Source organism: Rattus rattus, chromosome 2 (genome assembly GCF_011064425.1).
Source record: "Rattus rattus isolate New Zealand chromosome 2, Rrattus_CSIRO_v1, whole genome shotgun sequence".
Lineage (NCBI taxonomy): Eukaryota > Metazoa > Chordata > Mammalia > Rodentia > Muridae > Rattus > Rattus rattus.
The window spans coordinates 177,510,197-177,528,573 of NC_046155.1; the positions used below are offsets into that span (position 1 = coordinate 177,510,197).

Below are 18,377 nucleotides of genomic sequence, written 5' to 3' on the forward strand. Positions count from 1 at the left end.
GCTTCTCCAGTTCAGGGACTCATACTATAGGGAGCCTGTTCTGGTCCCTGGTGCTGTGTGATAGCCTGACATCTGGTCGGCCCCTCTAATCCCTCAGGGACCCAGCCTTCTGCTAGTCCTGCCTAGCAACTCAAGTGACCTGCCCTTTGTTGCCCCTGCATGCACTCTGTGGAGCTATCACTCTCACCATTCAATATGGTCCCCAGCCCTGTCTTCAAGGGTCAGGCATCCGGGGCCCCACCCACCCCAGGGACCTGTAACTTATCCCAGCCTCCACCCAAAGTCCATTCCAGCAATGGGGTTTCTGACTCAGAGGTATGAGGAATCTGTATGTGAATGGATGCTTCCCACTGAACTGAAGCTGGAAGCCTGCACTGGGGAAAGGACCCCTCCCCTCTGATTTACCCTTCACTCTGTCCCTTCCAACCTCCTTTGCAGCAATGCTGGTGGGGATCCAGGCTATAGGTAAGTGTCCTGATTCTGCACTTGGCCTCACCCAGCTCTAAGCCTCCCCTTTCTCCTGCTGGTCCCTGCTGCCCAGATTCCACTCAGCTCCCCAGACAGTGCAGGCCATGGGTCCCCATCCAGCAGGGACACTGAGTCTTCTCTAGAGTTAGCTGCACGCTGACCTACGGGAGAGAAGCAAAGTTATGAGGACAGTGATGGGGGAGGAGTAGAAGAGCCATTTGACCCCTGGCAGAAGGACCTTGGATGCCTGAATTCCCTGGTTCAGTGTCCTTCCACACAGCCCCCAGCATCTCTGAGATACTCCTCTCATTGCACCCAGGAGTCTGGGACCAGGGACCAGCCTCCAGGGTAGCTGGATTCCTGATGGTAGCTTGTAACACACACCCCCCTCCGCCACCCTTGGTGTCACCGTGCCTACAGTACTCCTGTCTGGAGTCACAGTTTTTTTCTTCACCCCTCAGAGCGACTCCGCCTGGCTGATGGCCCTCATGGCTGTGCAGGACGCCTGGAGGTCTGGTACAGCGGGCGCTGGGGCACCGTGTGTGATGACGGATGGGACCTTCGGGATGCTGCAGTGGCCTGCCGTGTGTTGGGCTGTGGAGGGGCGCTGGCCGCCCCCGGGGGTGCCTTCTTTGGGGAGGGCACTGGGCCCGTGTGGCTCAGTGAGCTGGCCTGTCGGGGCAATGAGGGACAGCTGGGTATCTGTCCCCACCGGGGCTGGAAGGCTCATATCTGCTCTCACGAGGAGGACGCGGGCGTCGTCTGTGTAGGTAAAAAGATTCAAAATCCTCTTATGGTTAAGGCCCCCAAGCCCTTAGTTCCCACAGATCCGAGCTGTCTGGAAGCTGAGAGATAACCAACTCCAGATCTCATAACACCGGTGCCCACCCCCAAAGACTCCCAGCTTATTTCTGAGCCCCAGGGAATTCAGGCATCCAAGGTCCTTCTGCCCCAGGGGTCAAATGGCCCTTCTACTCCTCCTCCATCACTGTCCTCATAACTTTGCTTCTCTCCCGTAGGTCAGCGTGCAGCTAACTCTAGAGAAGACTCAGTGTCCCTGCTGGATGGGGACCCATGGCTGGCACTGTCTGGGGAGCTGAGCCCCAGCTCAGAGGAGCCCCCTATAACTCATGGTGAGCACAAAGGACTAGGCTTCCCATCCTGCACCCTGGTTGGACTCATCTACGGGGAAGGACATCATGCAGACGTTTTCCCAGCAAGCTAGTTTCCTTCATTACCTAGAAATCCTCTGTCCAGAAATCTTTCAAACCCTCAGAAAAGAATCCCTAGACAGATGAAAGAAGTCAGGAAGGGTGACCAGCTCAGATCCTGAGTTCCTGGTCACATGTCACTTTCCTAGCTCCCCAGCCGGCAGCAAGCTCCCAGAATGGCCCCCGAAAGAAGAACCCCCGGCCACCCAAGCAGGTCAAGTCCACCCGAGCCCCTGTACTGACAAATGGAGCTCCCCGCCAAGGTAAGTCTCTAAATCTCCCTTAGACAAGGTCCTGATCTGGATGCTATGAGACCCTAGACCCGGCCAAACTGAGGATCCCAGACCTCCATTCAGCCGATGACTCTCCAAGGAGACCAGCATTCATAGTTTCCTCCCTTCAGATCCAGTCAGGGCTGGCCACCCCCTCTTCTTGATGCTTCCTCTATGAGAACCAGAGGGATAGCAGTTTTCTTTTCTAAATTAGCCAATCGGCAGGCAAACCTCAGTCCTCTGCTCTCTCTGGGCCTTAGCTTCCCCAGGTGGACAAACAAGAAACTGCCCCCTCCAAGCTGACATTAGCCTCTTACGGTCTCCTGTCTTCCCTGTCTGCACCCCCCCAGAGCGGCTGCGTCTGGTCTCAGGTCCCCATGGGTGTGCCGGCCGCCTGGAAGTCTGGCACAGTGGGCGTTGGGGTACTGTCTGCGATGATGGATGGGACCTCCGAGACGCAGCAGTGGCCTGTAGGGAGCTAGGATGTGGGGGAGCGCTGGCCGCCCCTGGAGGTGCCAGATTCGGACCTGGTGAGGGACCCGTGTGGATGGACGATGTCGGGTGTGGAGGAGGAGAGGAGGCCCTCCGGGACTGTCCCCGAAGCCCCTGGGGCCGGAGCAACTGTGACCACACAGAGGATGCAGGGCTGGTCTGTACTGGTATGTGTGTGTGTGGGGGGGGTGAGGGTGGGGGCAACTACTTCCCCTTCAGATCTCAGCTCCCCCTTCCCCCCAGGAAGCAGTAAAAGGCCTGGCCTCACGTCTGTCTCTCTATTCATTCTCTGGGAGAGGCAGTGAGGAGCTTAGCATGCTGGGGCTCAGTTTTCTTGAGGAAGCAACTAGAAACTGGGACCAATTGTTAAGGGCTATGGAAGGGCACATGGGAGCTTCCTCCTCCATTCTCTCCTCTCCTTCTTCTTCCTCACTTCCTTTCCCTCTTTCCTTCCCCCAGCGTTCTTGTTCCCTGATTGTGTAAGTCAATACCTGTTCACCCATCCTGCTTCTTCACTGGTCTATCTCAGTATCTGCTCACAACCCTAGACTCCCACGGTGTTAAGGTGGCCCTTGCACCACTGTAGTTTTCCTTCTTGGTTACGTAGCAGGCACTCATCCATTCTGACCTCTTGTCACCCTGACCTCTGTCCTTCCGTTTCAGGTCCTGCACCCAGGTTGCGCCTTGCTGACGGTCCCCACGGCTGTGCTGGGCGCCTGGAGGTTTGGCATGGTGGCCGCTGGGGGTCAGTATGTGACGATGCTTGGGATCTTCGAGATGCTGCTGTGGCCTGCAGGGAGCTGGGCTGTGGGGGTGCCCTGGCTGCCCCAGGGGGTGCCTTCTTTGGTGAGGGGGCTGGACCCATCATCCTGGATGACCTCAGATGTCGAGGAAATGAGACAGCCTTACGATTCTGCCCTGCGAGGCCCTGGGGTCAGCATGACTGTCACCATCGGGAGGATGCCGGGGCTGTGTGTGATGGTAAGGGCATAGGAGTGATGTGAGTGGGGAAGGCTGGGGCACTGCATGTGTGGTCACCGGAGTGGATGGGAGAGAAGCATTGTCCAGGCTCAGCCTTCACTTCCTGTGTGATTTCCCTATCTTATATTCTTATGTGAAACCTTATGCCAATTAACTAGGGATTGCCTAATGGGCACTGGATATTATTTGGTATTGATGGTCATAATGAGGGGTGAGCCCTGCTTCCTTGTTCTTGGTAGATACCAATCTTGCCTTGTCCCCGTCTTCTTTTTCACCTCCAAACTCTACTTCCTGCTCTCTCTACCCTGTTCTTCCTACCCACTTCTTACTGCAGTTTAGGGATGTGGAAGCCTTGGGCCTGTGGAGGAGGCAGCCCTGCAGGTGGTGCTAATGTCTCTTTCCTGCCTCAGGCATGCCTCTCGGTGGCGATGTGCAGCCTACAGCTCCTGCAGTGGACAGCAACAGAACAACACCCAGGCTCCAGTCTACCTCAGTGGGTCATACGCCAGGCCCAGCAGGCAGTTGGCCTCCTCCTGCTTCTCCTACTGCCCCTCCAGAGCCTGGGCCTGAAGCTGGTGAGTGTTTCTCTGCTCTGGCTGTGAGACTGTCTCCATGAAACCTGCTTGCAGAAAGGAGATAGAAAAGAGGAGCCCAAGCCCCTGCTCAGACCAGTACTTGATTTAATGGTCTGTTGATTGCGGAAAATCCAGGGTTGCTTGTACAACCTTCTGTAGCTGGCCCTGACCTGGACAGGAGGATGGGCATGAGAGCTTACCATCTAACATCTGGGCTCTATGGTGGGACTGTCACAATGTCCTCTGGCTAGCCACTGACTGTCCTTCAGAGGTCCTGAGTTCAATTTCCACCAACCACATGGTGGCTCACAACCATCTGTAATGGGATCTGACAGTGTACTCTGTCTTATGTATAGACACTTGTGTAAGCAGTTTTGGGGACCAAAATTAACATTACAACACTAGCAGCATTAGGTAAAACCCACTTCATTTCCCCCTTTTTGTCCAATTAACAAGGCTCTCTCTTTTCCCTCAGATATAAATTGAGCACAACCATAACAATTATGTAAATTACAAAGTATGATATACACATAAGATCTAGTCCATCATATTTGTCAGTTAAAGTACTCTTCCATCTATCCTAACTTAAAGAGGTTACAATTCTCTTCCTGAATTATGTTCTAATTTTAGCTTGCATTACAATCTGAAAACCACATTTTCAAATCTATGTCATCTCTCTCAATGCCAAACAACTTGAGTTTAATTATGAGACTATACCTAGTCTTCAACCCCGTCAGAAATCTGAGAATGAAATAAATATAACCTGAATATATGGAAGCACAAAAACATAGCTTCCAAAACTTAAACAAATGTGGAGACGTCTGACTTCCTGGACAGTTCTCTAATTTCTTATAACGTTGGAGCATCTCTCTTCAGCCTTTCGGCCCAGAACCATCTGATAGACTTGAAATGAAGCAGGAGTATAAAGGACTAGCTTACCCTGTATTGGCAGAGCTTAGCAGTTGACTACCCCACATCTGTTTGTCCTCTTTGGACAGCATTTTTGTCTGCAGATGAATAGGGCAATTCTTGCCGAGTGGCCACCTTGCCATTACTGGGTGTTTTGACGCTCAGTTGCTTCTTTGAACTGTGAAGGGGGTACTGTCAGGAGCAGACATGTCTCTAGTCAAAATTTCTAATAACAATGAAATGATTAAATGTTAACAGATGCTTTCAGCTTTAAAAAATCATGTTTAGTCCTGTGTGTATATGTACATGTGTCATGATACTCATAGGTCGGAGAACTCTTTTTCTGCCAGGTGGATGTCCCAGAGATCAGACTCTCAGAATTGTCAGGCTTGAGGGCAGGTGCCTTCACCCACTGAGCCATCTTGCCAGCCCCCTTTCAATATACTTTGGGTGTATCCCTAAGGGTGGAATTTCTACATCATATGGTAATTCTACATTATCTTTCTGGGGAAACACCCAGCTCTGCTTGGCTCTGTGTCCACTGCAGGCAAGACCTTGATCAGGGCCTGCTCTCTGGATTGAACGATTACGAGGAAAAGCACAGCCGAGGGAATAGATGGACATTTAGAAAGGAAGTCATGAGGCAGGTGGATGAAGGCTCAGAGTGCTAGCTGGGCTCTTTGACCCTGACTCTTGGCTTTTTTTTTTTTCTTACAGGGTCCCCCCAGTTGCGCCTGGTGGCTGGACCCAGCAGGTGCTCTGGTCGGCTGGAGGTATGGCATGATGGACGCTGGGGGACAGTATGTGATGACAGCTGGGACATGAGAGACTCAGCTGTGGTCTGCCGGGAGCTGGGCTGTGGGGGGCCCCGACAGCCAGACCCTGCAGCAGGCCGCTTTGGCTGGGGCGCAGGCCCCATCTGGCTGGATGATGTAGGTTGTGTGGGGACGGAGGCTTCACTGTCAGAATGCCCTGCTGCTTCCTGGGGGAAACACAATTGCGCGCACAATGAGGATGTCGGGGTTACCTGCACCGGTGAGGATGTGCTAGCTATCCACTGGCTCTAGGAGGGCTTCTCAGAGGAAGGCATGGAGGCTAAGGGTAGCGATAACTTGACTACTGCAAGTCCCTGCTCTGTAGTGCATATTTAGCTCATACAACCTTATTGACATCGCCTAGTCTACCCAAAGTGAGGGCTACTTCCCATCAAGGCTGGCAGTGCACTTCCCCCCATTTATAGGGGTCTGGTTTCCAACTCCAGTGCTAGATGCTAAGCTAGGAGTTGGGAGCTCAGATTGGAATGAACGTAGGACGGGGCTGTGAGACGCTCAGGCCTCGTGGAGGGCAAGGGGAACACAGGTCAGCTATTGCAAACCAGCAGGACAAGGTAGTGTTTGGGAGGCCTCTGAAACGGCACTGAGGGTTCTTCTGTTGCTAAAGGACTCTCGGAAGTAAGAGGCTCCGTGCTATATTTCAGTATAGTGAAGATGCAGGTTAAGTTAAACCAAGGGAAAACACACAGGGAGCGGCGTTTGGGTGTGAAGTGCTGGTGCGGTGGTGTAGACAGTTCTGCATTATCCCAGCACCATGTGTGACGACATACAAGAACAGCCACCCAGACATGCTAGCCTCGAGGTCTGCGGGTTTTATTATTTATTTATTTCTGACAGGGCCTTGATTGACCATGCACGTGGCTGTTCGGAAGTCACATTGTCAGTATGGACTTAAGATGGTGCGAGTGTCCTCTTCTCCCTGCCCCAAACACATAGTTTCTTACCAGGCAAGAACATTCCAAGGGTGTAGAGGTCATCCTCCCAGAGCCAGGGGCAAAGTCCCCAAGCTTGTCTTGGCCATGGCTCATCCTTGACTGCCTAGGTGGCCTAGCCAGAGAGACAGAGTGTGGACATTGGTGACTCAGCTCTGCCTCTGTCTCTTCTGGGAGCCACGGGAGGAGGGGGAGCAGGGAATGGACATGTAGGCTTCATGCCACTCTCGAGGGTAATAAATATGAAAGAAAAGGCAGGGACAAGAGAACATGCCTGTAGTACCAGCACTTGGAAGGCCGAGGCAGGAGAAGTCTTATGAATTTAAGGCTAGCTTGGGCTATAGAAACCTTGCCATGGAAAAAAAAAAAAAAACAAACCACTAAACGAACAAGGGCTAAGTGGTTAAAAGCGCTGGCTGCTCTTGTAGAGGATCCAGGTTTGATTCCCAGCACCCACACGGCAGCTCCCTAACGCCGCTTGGTGGGTGAGGATCTGATACTCTCTTCTGGCCTCTGCAGGCACTGAACACACATGGTGCACAGACATATATGCAGGGAAAATACATCGAATAGAAATAAATCTGTAGTGTGTGTAGGGTTGGGGTGAGGAAGGAAAGCAAGGCCTGGTGGCACAGTCCTATAATCCCAGCTATTTGAGACGATGTAAGAGGATCACAAGTTCAAGGCCTGCCTGGGCAGCTGTGCCCCTGTCTCAAACAGTAGAAACATAAGCAGGTGTTAAAATAAGAGATGAGGGTTTGGGGATTTAGCTCAGTGGTAGAGCGCTTGCCTAGCAAGCGCAAGGCCCTGGGTTCAGTCCCCAGCTCCAAAAAAAAGAAAAGGAAAAAAAAAAAAAAAAAAAAAAAGAGATGAAGGCCTTAAGGCAGTGGTTCTCAACCCATGGGTTGTGATCCCTTTGAGTGTTCAATGACCTTTTCACAGGGGTCATTTAAGACCATTGGAATACTCAGATATTTACATCATGATTCATAACAGTAGCAATATTACAGTTACAAAGTAACAACAAAAATAATTTTATGTCTGGGGGCCACCACAACACGAGGAGCTGCATTAAAGCTGATTTTATTATTTTAAATCATGTACACGCTTTTGTTTGTGTATCGTTCTTCCCTGCTGAACTGTCTCCCCAGTTCTTTATTCCCAGCTCTTTGTGGAATCCTCACGCTAGCTTCCCAGAGTGGCTACACCACTAGACACTCCCACTAAGGGTGAATGAGGACTCCATCTTGTCCACTGGCTGTCATTTGTCTCCTTGATGATGGTCCTTCTGACTGGGATGAGATGGGCTCTCAAAGTAGTTTTAACTGTTGCACCAGGCTCTTAATGGCAGTTTCAATCCAGTGGTAACGCAGGTGGCCTTTGCTGGAACTAAGTGGGTCACGTGACGAAACCCAAGGCTGTGAAGTGGGGAGAGGGTCAGGTAGGGATGAGGGAGATAAGAGAGGGCAATTAGGGAATGATGCATTATAGGCATGCTTGCAATGGTCAGGAGACAAGCACACCACGTATAGACTGCCTTTACTTAGCTGTTTCTGTGGGGGTGGGGTATTTTGCCTGCAAGCACATCTGTGCACCATGTGACTGTCTGGCGCCCTCAGAGGCCAGGAGAGGCCATCGAATTCTCTGAGACTGGAGTTACAGCGTCATTGTGTGTGTGCTAAGAATCAAACCCAGGACTTCTGGAAGAGCAGCAAGTACTCCCAGCCACGGATCCATTTCTTCAGTCCAACAGACTTCTATTTCCTTAAGGGAAAAGAGGGCGGAGGGTATGGGTTAGCGGTCAGGATGCCATCTTCCTTCATGATCTTATCTCTCCTCCCTCCCGGCCTCCTAGGGACCCCCGGCCTGGACACCATCTCAGACCCTTTCAGTTGGAGCTGGCTCCCTGGGCTGGGTAGAGATCAGGATGCCTGGCTCCCAGGAGAGCTGGCCACCAAGCCTTCTGCCAGTCTCACCTCCAGTGTGCTACAGAAAACCACAAAGGCTCCAGGGAAAGTGCCCAAGAGTACCAAGAAGTGGGTGACTAAAAATGCAAAGAGACCAACCACTCAGCCCCCTGGGATGCCAACCACTAAACGCTCCAGGGTCCCAGGCACCCCAACCTCCCTAAGCCCAACCCCACGTACCTCTGAGTTACCAAAGAGACTTACTGCTGAGGCTCCTCGCAGACAGACCTCATCTACCACCGAAAGGCTGACCCCTAGGGTTCCCTGGGAGTGGACCTCAGAGACCGTGGCATCACTGTCCACTCAAGGCCCCCAAGAAGTGACCTCTGAGGCCACCACCGCACAAACCCCTCAGACCTCCTTGGAGCCATTTGGTGAGAACCCAGAAGGCTCTCTAGAATCTTCCCAGGATCCAGCTGCCACCCCGACTGCTGGAGTTCCCGTGCCTTCGGGTGAGTAGTAGAGAATTAAAAGGGTGGGAACAGTGAGGTAGCCCTGTACCTCCTAACCTGAGGGCCTCCCACCACCCCCAGGTCCCTTCCGGGTTCGTCTGGCTGATGGGCCCAACAGGTGTGCTGGCCGGCTAGAGGTGTGGCATGCCGGGCTCTGGGGGACAGTCTGTGATGACAGCTGGGACCTCCGGGATGCCACAGTGGCCTGCTGGGAACTGGGTTGCGGAAAGGTCCGGCCCCGAGTAGGCAAAACCCACTATGGCCCTGGCACTGGGCCCATCTGGTTGGATGACATGGGCTGTAAGGGAAGTGAGACGTCACTGAGTGACTGCCCCTCGGGGACCTGGGGGAAGCACAACTGTGACCACGAAGAAGACGTGGTGCTCACCTGCACTGGTACCAGGGAACAGTGAGGGAGGCCGAGGGGGTGAAGTTAGAGTGGGGCAGAATGGTGTCTACGGAGCAGGCCCAGGCTGGGAAAGGGTTACCGCAGGAGACTGGCAGAGAAGAGCAGAGCAGTGGCAAGGACCGGAGGGGATGGAATTACAGTGGGACAGAATGGCGTCTAAGGAGAGGGCCAGAGGGGGTTCAGTGTGAGGACAGGAAAGGGTTACTTCAGGAAGCACAGTGGTAAGGGCCTCAGCTAGCAGGAAGAGACACAAACTGCCTGTCCCTCCTCAGGCTACACAGGGGATGACGATTACCCTTCCTGGACCTGGGACCCCACTTCAGAAGAGGACCTGACCAAAAGGACCACAGTGGCCACGCAGCCTGGACATACACCTTCCTGGGCTACTACCACAAACCCTGAAGTTCTCTCTCCAGCAACACAGAGCCTTCCAGACATAGGTGAGGGGCTTGACCCTGGTGCGTAACAAGGCATGTGTGCTGAGGCCAGAGGAAAGCTGGTGGAGCTCTCCATCCACAGGCACTTTTCACCCTGTTTGTTTTCGCTTTTGCTTTGAGGTGATATATCGTGTATCCCAGGCTGGCCTTGAATTTGCTGTGTAGCTGAGGTTTGCCTTGAACTGATCCTCCTGTCTTCCCTTCCCAAGTGTTGGCATTATAAATGTACGCCACTATGGCCAGCCATAAAGATCTAACAGCTAGCCTAGGCCTCTGTGACCTGGCAGGCTTGCCTAAATGTATTCCATTTTGGGCTTGACAGTATTCATCTTCTCCAGAGTGCAATGGGACAGCATGTGGCTCTGAGTGAACAGAGGGCACCAACTAGTACTGAGCCTACCAAAGCAGCCAGGCAGTGGCTGTAACGCACCAGCCCGAGCCCTTCAATCCGAGGATCTGCAGAAATGATCCAGAGCCCTCAGCTCAGGGTGATCCTGTGAGCGCATGGTTCCACACTCAGCAGAGTCGTACCCAGTGTGGCAATCCACGCTCTGTCCTGGTCAAGCTCTAGCTCAGACACAGACAGGACCCTCCTAGGGCACATGTTCTAACTCCTGCCCTTCCCAGCCCCACCCATCAGGGCCAGTGCCTTACATGACAGCGATCTGTCCTGCTTTTCCATGGCTTCTGTCTCCCTGTGGTCTGTCCTTCCGTCCTTGTGGATCTCTATCCACCCTGGTCCCTGAGCTGCCACCCTGCATGCTCTGTCATCTCCCATCCAGCTCTGTCCCTATGGCTCCCATGCCTGTGACCTTACCAACTTCTTGACTTCATCATCTACATTTTAAAACTCCATTTTGCTTTTCTCCTGGTGTCTTCCTCCCATTGGATTCGTTCCCACTCTCTCCTCTCTATTCCTGTTTTCCACAATGCAGTGTCTCTTTTTTCCTCAGTTTTCTTTAAAGTTCTATACTCCTTCCTCCTTCCACTCTTTTTAAAAATTTTAAATTATTATTTTACGGGTATGGATGTTTTTGCCTGTATGTATGCATGTCCGTGTCCATGTGCCTACAGTTCCCACACAGGCCAGAAGAGGGCACCAGAACTCCTGGTACTGGAGTTATAGACAGTCGAGAGTTGCCGTGTGTGTGTGTGTGTGTGTGTGTGTGTGTATGTGTGTGTGTTTGTGTGTGTGTGTGTGTGTCTCTGCGTGTGTGTGTGTCTGTGTGTGTCTCTGTGTGTGTGTGTGTGTGTGTGTGTGTGTGTGTGTGTGTGTGTGTGTGTGTCTGTGTGTGTGTGTGTGTGTGTGTGTGTGTGTGTGTGTGTGTGTCTCTGTGTGTCTCTGTCTGTGTGTGTGTCTCTGTGTGTGTCTCTGTGTGTCTCTGTCTGTGTGTGTGTCTCTGTGTGTGTGTCTGTGTGTGTGTCTCTGTGTGTGTGTCTGTGTGTGTGTGTGTGTGTGTGTGTGTGTGTGTGTGTGTCTGTCGGGGGGAATTGAACCTGGCTCCTCTGGGAGAACAGCTGAACCCTCTTCCCAGCCCCTGTATCTTCCTTTCAGTCATCATCTCACCCCATTTCTCACTAGTTTGCTTTTTCTTTCTTTCACTGCCCCAGCTGGCCTAGAACTCCTGTTCTCCCCTTGCCTCCACCTCCCCGGCTCTGGGGTCACTGGCATGTACCACCATGCCCAGCACTCACTGTATTTCATGTCACTTCCTCTCTTCTTGCCTGCCTGGGTTTCCCCTGTATTGTCTTTTTAAGACCCTTCGCTTTTATCTCTTACCTTCTGTAGCTTCCTCCTCTTTCTTAGTTACATTGATTGTGTACGTGTGTGCATACATGCCTGTGCTTGGGGCCATATGCCACAGTGTGTGTGTGTGTGTGCACATGTGTGTGAGTGTGTGAAAGTGCACTCACGTGTGTGAGTGCATGCATGTGTGCATGTGTGTGCATGTGCGTGCACACACACATTCATGTGTGTGAGCACACTCAAGTGTGTAAATACATGAGTGTGCTTGCATGTGTGTCCACACGTGCGTATGCAAGCTCGTATGTATGTGCGTGCACACTTGCATGCATGGATACATTCGTGTGTGTGTGTGTGTGTGTGTGTGTGTGTGTACATCTTGCAGGACTCAGTCCTCTCCTTCTGCCATGCGGGTTCCAGGTAACTACTAGAATTGTCAGGTGGGTGCCGATCCATCTCACCTGTCCTCTAATTTATTACTTCAGCCACGCGTCATCCATGGCTCTTTCCTCCCTCCTCCTTTCTCTTTCTCTTTCCTTCCCTTTTCTCCCTTACTCTTCTCTGCCCCTCCCCCTTTTGATATGTTCTTTTATAGCTCAGGCTGGGCCTCTCTATGTACCCGAGGCTGCCCTTGATCCCTTGACCAAATCCTGGGATTACAGGCATGGGGTACCACACATACCCCGACTTCTTTTCAGTCAGCTACTAAGTCACACTCTCTGTTTTTTGTTTTTGTTTTTGTTTTTTTTCTTCTGCTAGCCTCAGTCCCTTCTTTCTCTCTCCCCGTGTCTCCTGGCCCTCATTTTAGTGAGGGAGGTTGACACTATTTCTGCCCAACCCACTGCCTTTCACACCACTGTTTCTCTGGCTTCTTCATTTCACTCTCTCTACATACACTCTTGACTGTGAATGCTCACTGCCTCTCTCCATGTGTCCCTCTGCCTGTCACTGATTGTAGGATTACCTTGTGTCCTTCTGGAACCCAGCATGCACAGTCAGTCCTGCCTAGGTAGGTACCTGCTCTTCTGCCTAGCACCTCCTTACATCACAGGGGTGCTGCGCATTTTGATTGGCCACCAGGATCTCCTCTTTCCAGTAGACTTCAGAGACTTGTAACTTAGACCTGGGAGTATCTCTTGCTGGTATTAAGGTTGATCATTAGAATTCTGGAGTCAGAAATGATCTTTCAGAGACCCTGCTTCTTGTTAAGGTGCAGCCGGATTTACAGAACTTACATTTTGCACAATTAGGGAGGCTTCTCGGTTACACCGCGCCCCCTTGTGGTGGAATTGATTGTCCCCTTGTGGTGGAATTGATTGTATGGAGAGGCACTGCTCGCTGCAGAGACAGCTAGCCCGTGAGGCAGGGGGATTCTTTGGGGCAGTGGGGAAATAAATCACAAGTACAAACCGTGCAAGCAGATTTTTGGGACAGTTCTATGTAGCAAGATATGTAGCAAGTTCTATGTAGAAGAAAGTATGGGGTGTATGGTAGGATGAGACTGTTTCAAACAGTTTACATGTGATGTATGTGTGTGTGTGTGTATGTTGTATGGTATGTATGTAAGTATAAATGCATGTATGTAAATACTTGTGTATATCTCTGCAGTGCATGGACAGTGTGTGTGGTGGCCACATGGAAACTTCTAGCGCTGTTTCCTAGGCACTATCTAAACCTTGTTTTTGTGAGACAGTGGCCTGGGGTTCAACATCGAGGCTAGGCTGGTGGAGCATAAACCTGGGCGGTCCTCCTGTCTCTGTGTCCCTAGCATGGGGATTACAAGAGGAGCCAGCATATTTACTTTAAATGTGTGCTCTGGGTTCACACGTTCCCTGTGTTTGCAAAACAAGAACTTTACAGACTGAGCTGTCTTCCCGCTCTTGTTTGTTTGCTGCTGAGGCCATCTTATTCCAGAACCTAGGCTGGCTTAGACGTCACCGCGTAGTTCAGGCAGGCCTTGGACTCTCAGTGGTAGGACTGTAGGCATGCATCATCACGCCAACCTAACGCTATTCACTCTTTGCACTGGGGCGACGTGTGCTGCCATTCAAAACACAAGTCTGGGCTCCCCTCTCTCAGCCGACTCCAGGCTACACTCCACTGGGTCTGGAGCGAGTTGTGTGTCCAACGTACAGAATGCCTATGTTGGAAGAGTTCTTTACTAAAACAGCCCATAGGTTCAGGGTCCCAAGGTTGTAATGATTCTTTATAGTAGTGAAATCATGAAAAAGCCTCCCAGAAATGTGACATTATCCGCCAGCAGAGGAGAGCAAGAAGAGAATTGGTTTTTTTTGCGTGTGCCGTGGCACATAGGTGGAGGTCAGAGGACAGCTTCGGTGAGTTCGGTTTTCTACTTCTACCACGTGGGTTTTGGCAAGGTATAACTCAGGCCATCAGGATGTACAACAACCAACTTTACCGGCTGGCCCAAGAAAGGGAATTCTCAAGGGACCAAAGGCCTGTGGGGGAAAACGTGCAGCATAGTCACATGGTTAGGATTTTATTCTAAAAGACTTATTTTTTGGTTTGGGCTTGGTGGTGCATACCCTTAATCCTAGCACTCTGGAGACAGAGACAGGTGGATCTCTGTGCACACTTAACAAGTTCCAGAACAGCCAAGCTACACACACGCACGCACACACACACGCATGCATGCACGCATGTACACACGCATGCACAGTGCTCAGTGAGACCAGAAGAGGACATCCAATCTAAAACTGGAGTTACAGGCAGTTATAAACTGCCTGAAATGTGTGTTGGAAACCCAATAGATGCTCTTAACCACTAAGCCATCTCTCCTGCCCTAGCAAGGGTAGGCTTTAAGCTCTAAGAAGTAACTCCATGGATCTCTGACTGTTAGAACATCACCGCAGATGTCTTAAACAGCACAAGCTTATGCTCTTGATCTTCTGTAGGTCAGATGCACGGGTCTCACCGATCTAAGATCAGGGTATCAGCAGGGCTGATCCCTTTGGCAGAATCTGCCCTCTTGACTTTTCCAGCTATAGCCCCTTCCTTCTTCAAAGCTGGTGGTGTTGCCTTTCTCTGGGCTTACCTATGTCTTTATTCTCTTCTCCTTCAATTCAGCCTGAAAAGGTTTCTGTATTCTAGGTAGTTATGAGACTCAGGAATATGGTTTTCTTTTTATTAATTATTTTGTCACCTATTTATTTATTTTAAATTTATATACACACATTCATATACACACACATGCACAAATAAGTACATGTAATTTTAAAATGTAAAGGGAGATCAGAATTCAAGGCCAGATTCAGCTACGTGAGTTCAAGGCCAGCCTGAGCTATCTGAGATTGTGTCAAAAATATCGCTTTGAATGGAAGCAATGCATGCATTTGCTTTATAAGATAATTTCTTCAGTTTCTGCTTTTACTAGCCAGGAGCATCCTGACTGGTGGCCAAGGTGACATAGGTTGTAGAGGGGGCTGGATGATGGGTCAGCTGGGGTAATGAGCCAGCAGGATGAAATGGGAGGACTCAACTCTCTTCCTCACACTTTTGCAGATGACCAGGGTAGTTATGAGCTCTCCAGGACATGGGATACACCTTCAGGAAGGGGTCTGTCCAAAGGGACCCCCACCACAACCAAACCTGGATCCACAGTTACCACTAGCACCAGAAAGAGTCCAGGCCACCCCTTTCCAGCTCCAAGGGCCCGTGCAGACACAGGTGAGGCACAAGAAGAGGCCTGGGGAGTATGTGCCATGGGGTACAGAGACGGACCCCAAATTTCTAGGGGTAACTTACTTCTTACCTCAGAAAGACCCACAGACCCTCTGCCTTTGTCTCTAAAATGCTGGGATTAAAAGCATGGGCCACTACGCCCGACCAGCTCACTTCTTTTCATTCAGTTTAGAACTCTAGCCCATGGGGTAGATACAGTTGTTTTTCCCTCCCCAACAAAATCTCTCTGTAAACCCCTGCATAGACATGTCCAGACCTGTGTCCCCTGGGTGATTCCAAACCCTGTCAAGTTGAAAGTGAATATTAATTATCACACAGAGTCTCACTGTGGGTGTTCCCTAGTAATCTTCTTGTATACCAAAGCGTGTCCCTCTTTCTGGTTCCTGGACTCATTCTCCACTCTTGTATCCTCCATACTTGTATCCACGTGTGTTCCCCTCATAGGCCACCGGGTGGCAGCAGGAACCTCACAGGAGGCCAGGAGGAGGGGCACTAGGGCCTGGTGAAGTCTGCCGGTGACCCATGATGTCATGAAGATCTTTGCCTCCCCATTGGTCATCTCGACAAGGGACACAGTGGATAGGGCAGACTGACCTCTGACCGATCTGACCCTCTTTTCTTCAACTCTAGGTTTACCAAGGAAGCCAAAACCTGAGCGCCGGACGCTGCAGCCCACCTCAGCCAGGACGGCACACACCACCTCATCTCCGGCTTCCTCCACCTCACCAGAGCCTTCTGGCTCACGGCAGACCTCTGGCTCCTGGCCACAACTCTTCCCAGACTTGGCTTCAAAGCAGGAGGGGACGTCTACCCCTCCCAAAACATCTCCACTCACCCCAGGACTTCCCTCCCCAACAGACTTTGCCTTGTCCACTACTGATGCCAGTTTGCTTCCAACACGTCCCCCAGAGCTTTCAGGCAGCCCAACATCCAACTCCCCTGAAGGGCTAACCTCTGACTCCCCCATGCTATTAGAAGTGAGCAGCCTTTCCCCTACCTCAGAGCTGACGCCAGGATCTGACACAACACCAGACCTGGGCACAGCACCCAAAATAATCCCAGAAAGTTCTGAGTCCTCAGACCTCCCCACGAGCCCCAGCACCCACACACAACCATTCACAGCCTCTTACCCTACCAGCATCCCTCACCCCACCACCATCCCTCATCCCACCACTACCCCTCATCCTAGAGCCCCCTCCCACCCCACCACCATCCCTCAACTCAACACAACTTCCTACCCCACCATGGCCCCGCAACCTACCACCAACCCTCAGCATCCTGGGAGCCCTCATCCCACCACAAGTCCTCAACCTCCCACCAACACTCACTCTTCTTCAACCTCTGCCACCCCTACAAAGTCCCTTCCATCCTCCCCAGAGACAGAATTTTCCTCTCCTACTCCACAACCAAGGGTCAAGCCTAGCCTACACCCAGAGCTGACCTTTGTAGGAGTCCCGCCCACAGGCAAATCCCAGATGCAGAACCTAGAGTTCTCTCTAGCCTCAGAGTCTGGCCCCTCCAGGCCCTCTCCAGCCCCAAGCATGGACCCACTATCCACAGAGGTCTTCAAACCATCCAGAAGCCAGACCTTACACTCAGTTTCAGACCCCATGGTGACCACTGACCTTGCCATCTCCTCTATGGCCCACCCATCTGACCAACCTCCCCCAGATCGCCTCGCTCAAGGGCCAACTCCTAATCACAACCCAGGTCCCTTTGGGCCATGTGTCTCCTCAGTACCACCTGTAAGGGTCATGGCTTGTGAGCCACCTGCCTTGGTGGAGCTGGTGGCTGCTGTGAGGGAGGTGGGTGACCAGCTGCAGAGGCTGACCCGGGTCCTGGAGCAGGACCGGCAGGAGCGCCAAGTCCTGGGGCTGGGCCTAGTCAAGTTGGTAGAGGCTGCCCAGGGGTTGGGGCAGCTGAGTGAGACTGTAAAGAGGCTTGCAGAGGTGGCCTGGCCCCCCAGCACACCTGTGCCCACAACCACCACCACAGAGGAGGAGGAGAGGCCTCTGAGAGGAGATGTGTGACCCATTCTGAAGTTCCAAGTGCTTAAGATACTCTCAAAGAAACAAAAACAAAGGTATCTGCGATCAAAGTGTGGGTGTTATTCCTGGGGAGGCAGGGAACCCTGGAGGGAGAGAATTGCAACGCTGGTCCTAACTTGTCAGTGACACCTGCGATGGTGTTGGTGATCATGGTGAGGCAATGGCGGTTGATGGTCGTGTGCTCATGGTGTTGATGGTGATGGCCATGGTGGGGTGATAGTGGTGTTGATAGGAACAGTGGTCACTGACAGGATCGTGCTTATGATAAAGGTCATGGTGATGATGGTGGTTGGTGACCATGGTGGTTATGGTGATCATGGTGATGGGAAGATGGAGATAATGGTGTGATGATGCCAGCGGCCATGAGTGTGATGACAAAGACAGCATGGTGGCACTGGTGGTATAATGACGAAGATGGTGATCACACCAACGAAAGCCATGACTGTGTGTTAATGGTGGTGGCGGCGTTAGCTGTGAAGGTTATGATAACGGTGAAGGTAATTTTGTGGTGACTGTGGGGATGGCATTGATAATGGGGATGATGGTATTGTTGTCGGTGGTGATGGTGAACTGTGTGGACGGTGGCGATTACAGTGGTGATGGTGTTGCTGGTGATGTCGATGGTGAAGTGATGATGAAGGCAGTGAATGTGGTGACAATAGTGATGGTGGTGATGGTGTTGGTAATGGCAGAGGCACTGACGTGCTAAGGCTGATCACCCTGGTGGTGATCACTGTGACAGTCCTGACACTGACGAATCTGTGGAGGCAGGAGGATGTCTGAGCCATGGTGTGCCCAGCTTTAAGAACAGAGCACACCGGGTTGGGGATTTAGCTCAGTGGTAGAGCGCTTGCCTAGCAAGCGCAAGGCCCTGGGTTCGGGTCCCCAGCTCCGAAAAAAAAAAAAAAAGAAAAAAAAAAAAAAAAAGAACAGAGCACACCGTTC

The 18,377-nt window shown here is 51.7% G+C and overlaps 1 protein-coding gene across 1 annotated transcript; it reads left to right on the top strand.

Annotated features, from left to right (window-relative positions):
- The first annotated feature begins 295 nt into the window (after nt 1–295).
- On the top strand, nt 296–17,473 carry Ssc5d (scavenger receptor cysteine rich family member with 5 domains). Its single transcript, XM_032895215.1, has 14 exons — nt 296–315; nt 439–465; nt 889–1,238; nt 1,488–1,601; nt 1,829–1,942; nt 2,302–2,610; nt 3,107–3,424; nt 3,835–3,999; nt 5,626–5,943; nt 8,529–9,092; nt 9,174–9,488; nt 9,774–9,941; nt 15,205–15,369; nt 16,015–17,473. Exons 1-14 carry the CDS (start codon nt 296–298, stop codon nt 17,412–17,414), a joined length of 4,347 nt encoding a protein of 1,448 aa, XP_032751106.1. The 3' UTR covers nt 17,415–17,473.
- Nucleotides 17,474–18,377: the final 904 nt, after the last annotated feature.

Bases quoted from the DNA above. Each gene is read 5' to 3' on its own strand.
- Ssc5d (XM_032895215.1), top strand. From the start codon at position 296: ATGGGGTTTCTGACTCAGAG. The intron at 316-438 runs GTATGAGGAATC...CCTCCTTTGCAG, and splicing joins ATGGGGTTTCTGACTCAGAG to CAATGCTGGTGGGGATCCAG. The intron at 9,093-9,173 runs GTGAGTAGTAGA...CACCACCCCCAG, and splicing joins TGGAGTTCCCGTGCCTTCGG to GTCCCTTCCGGGTTCGTCTG.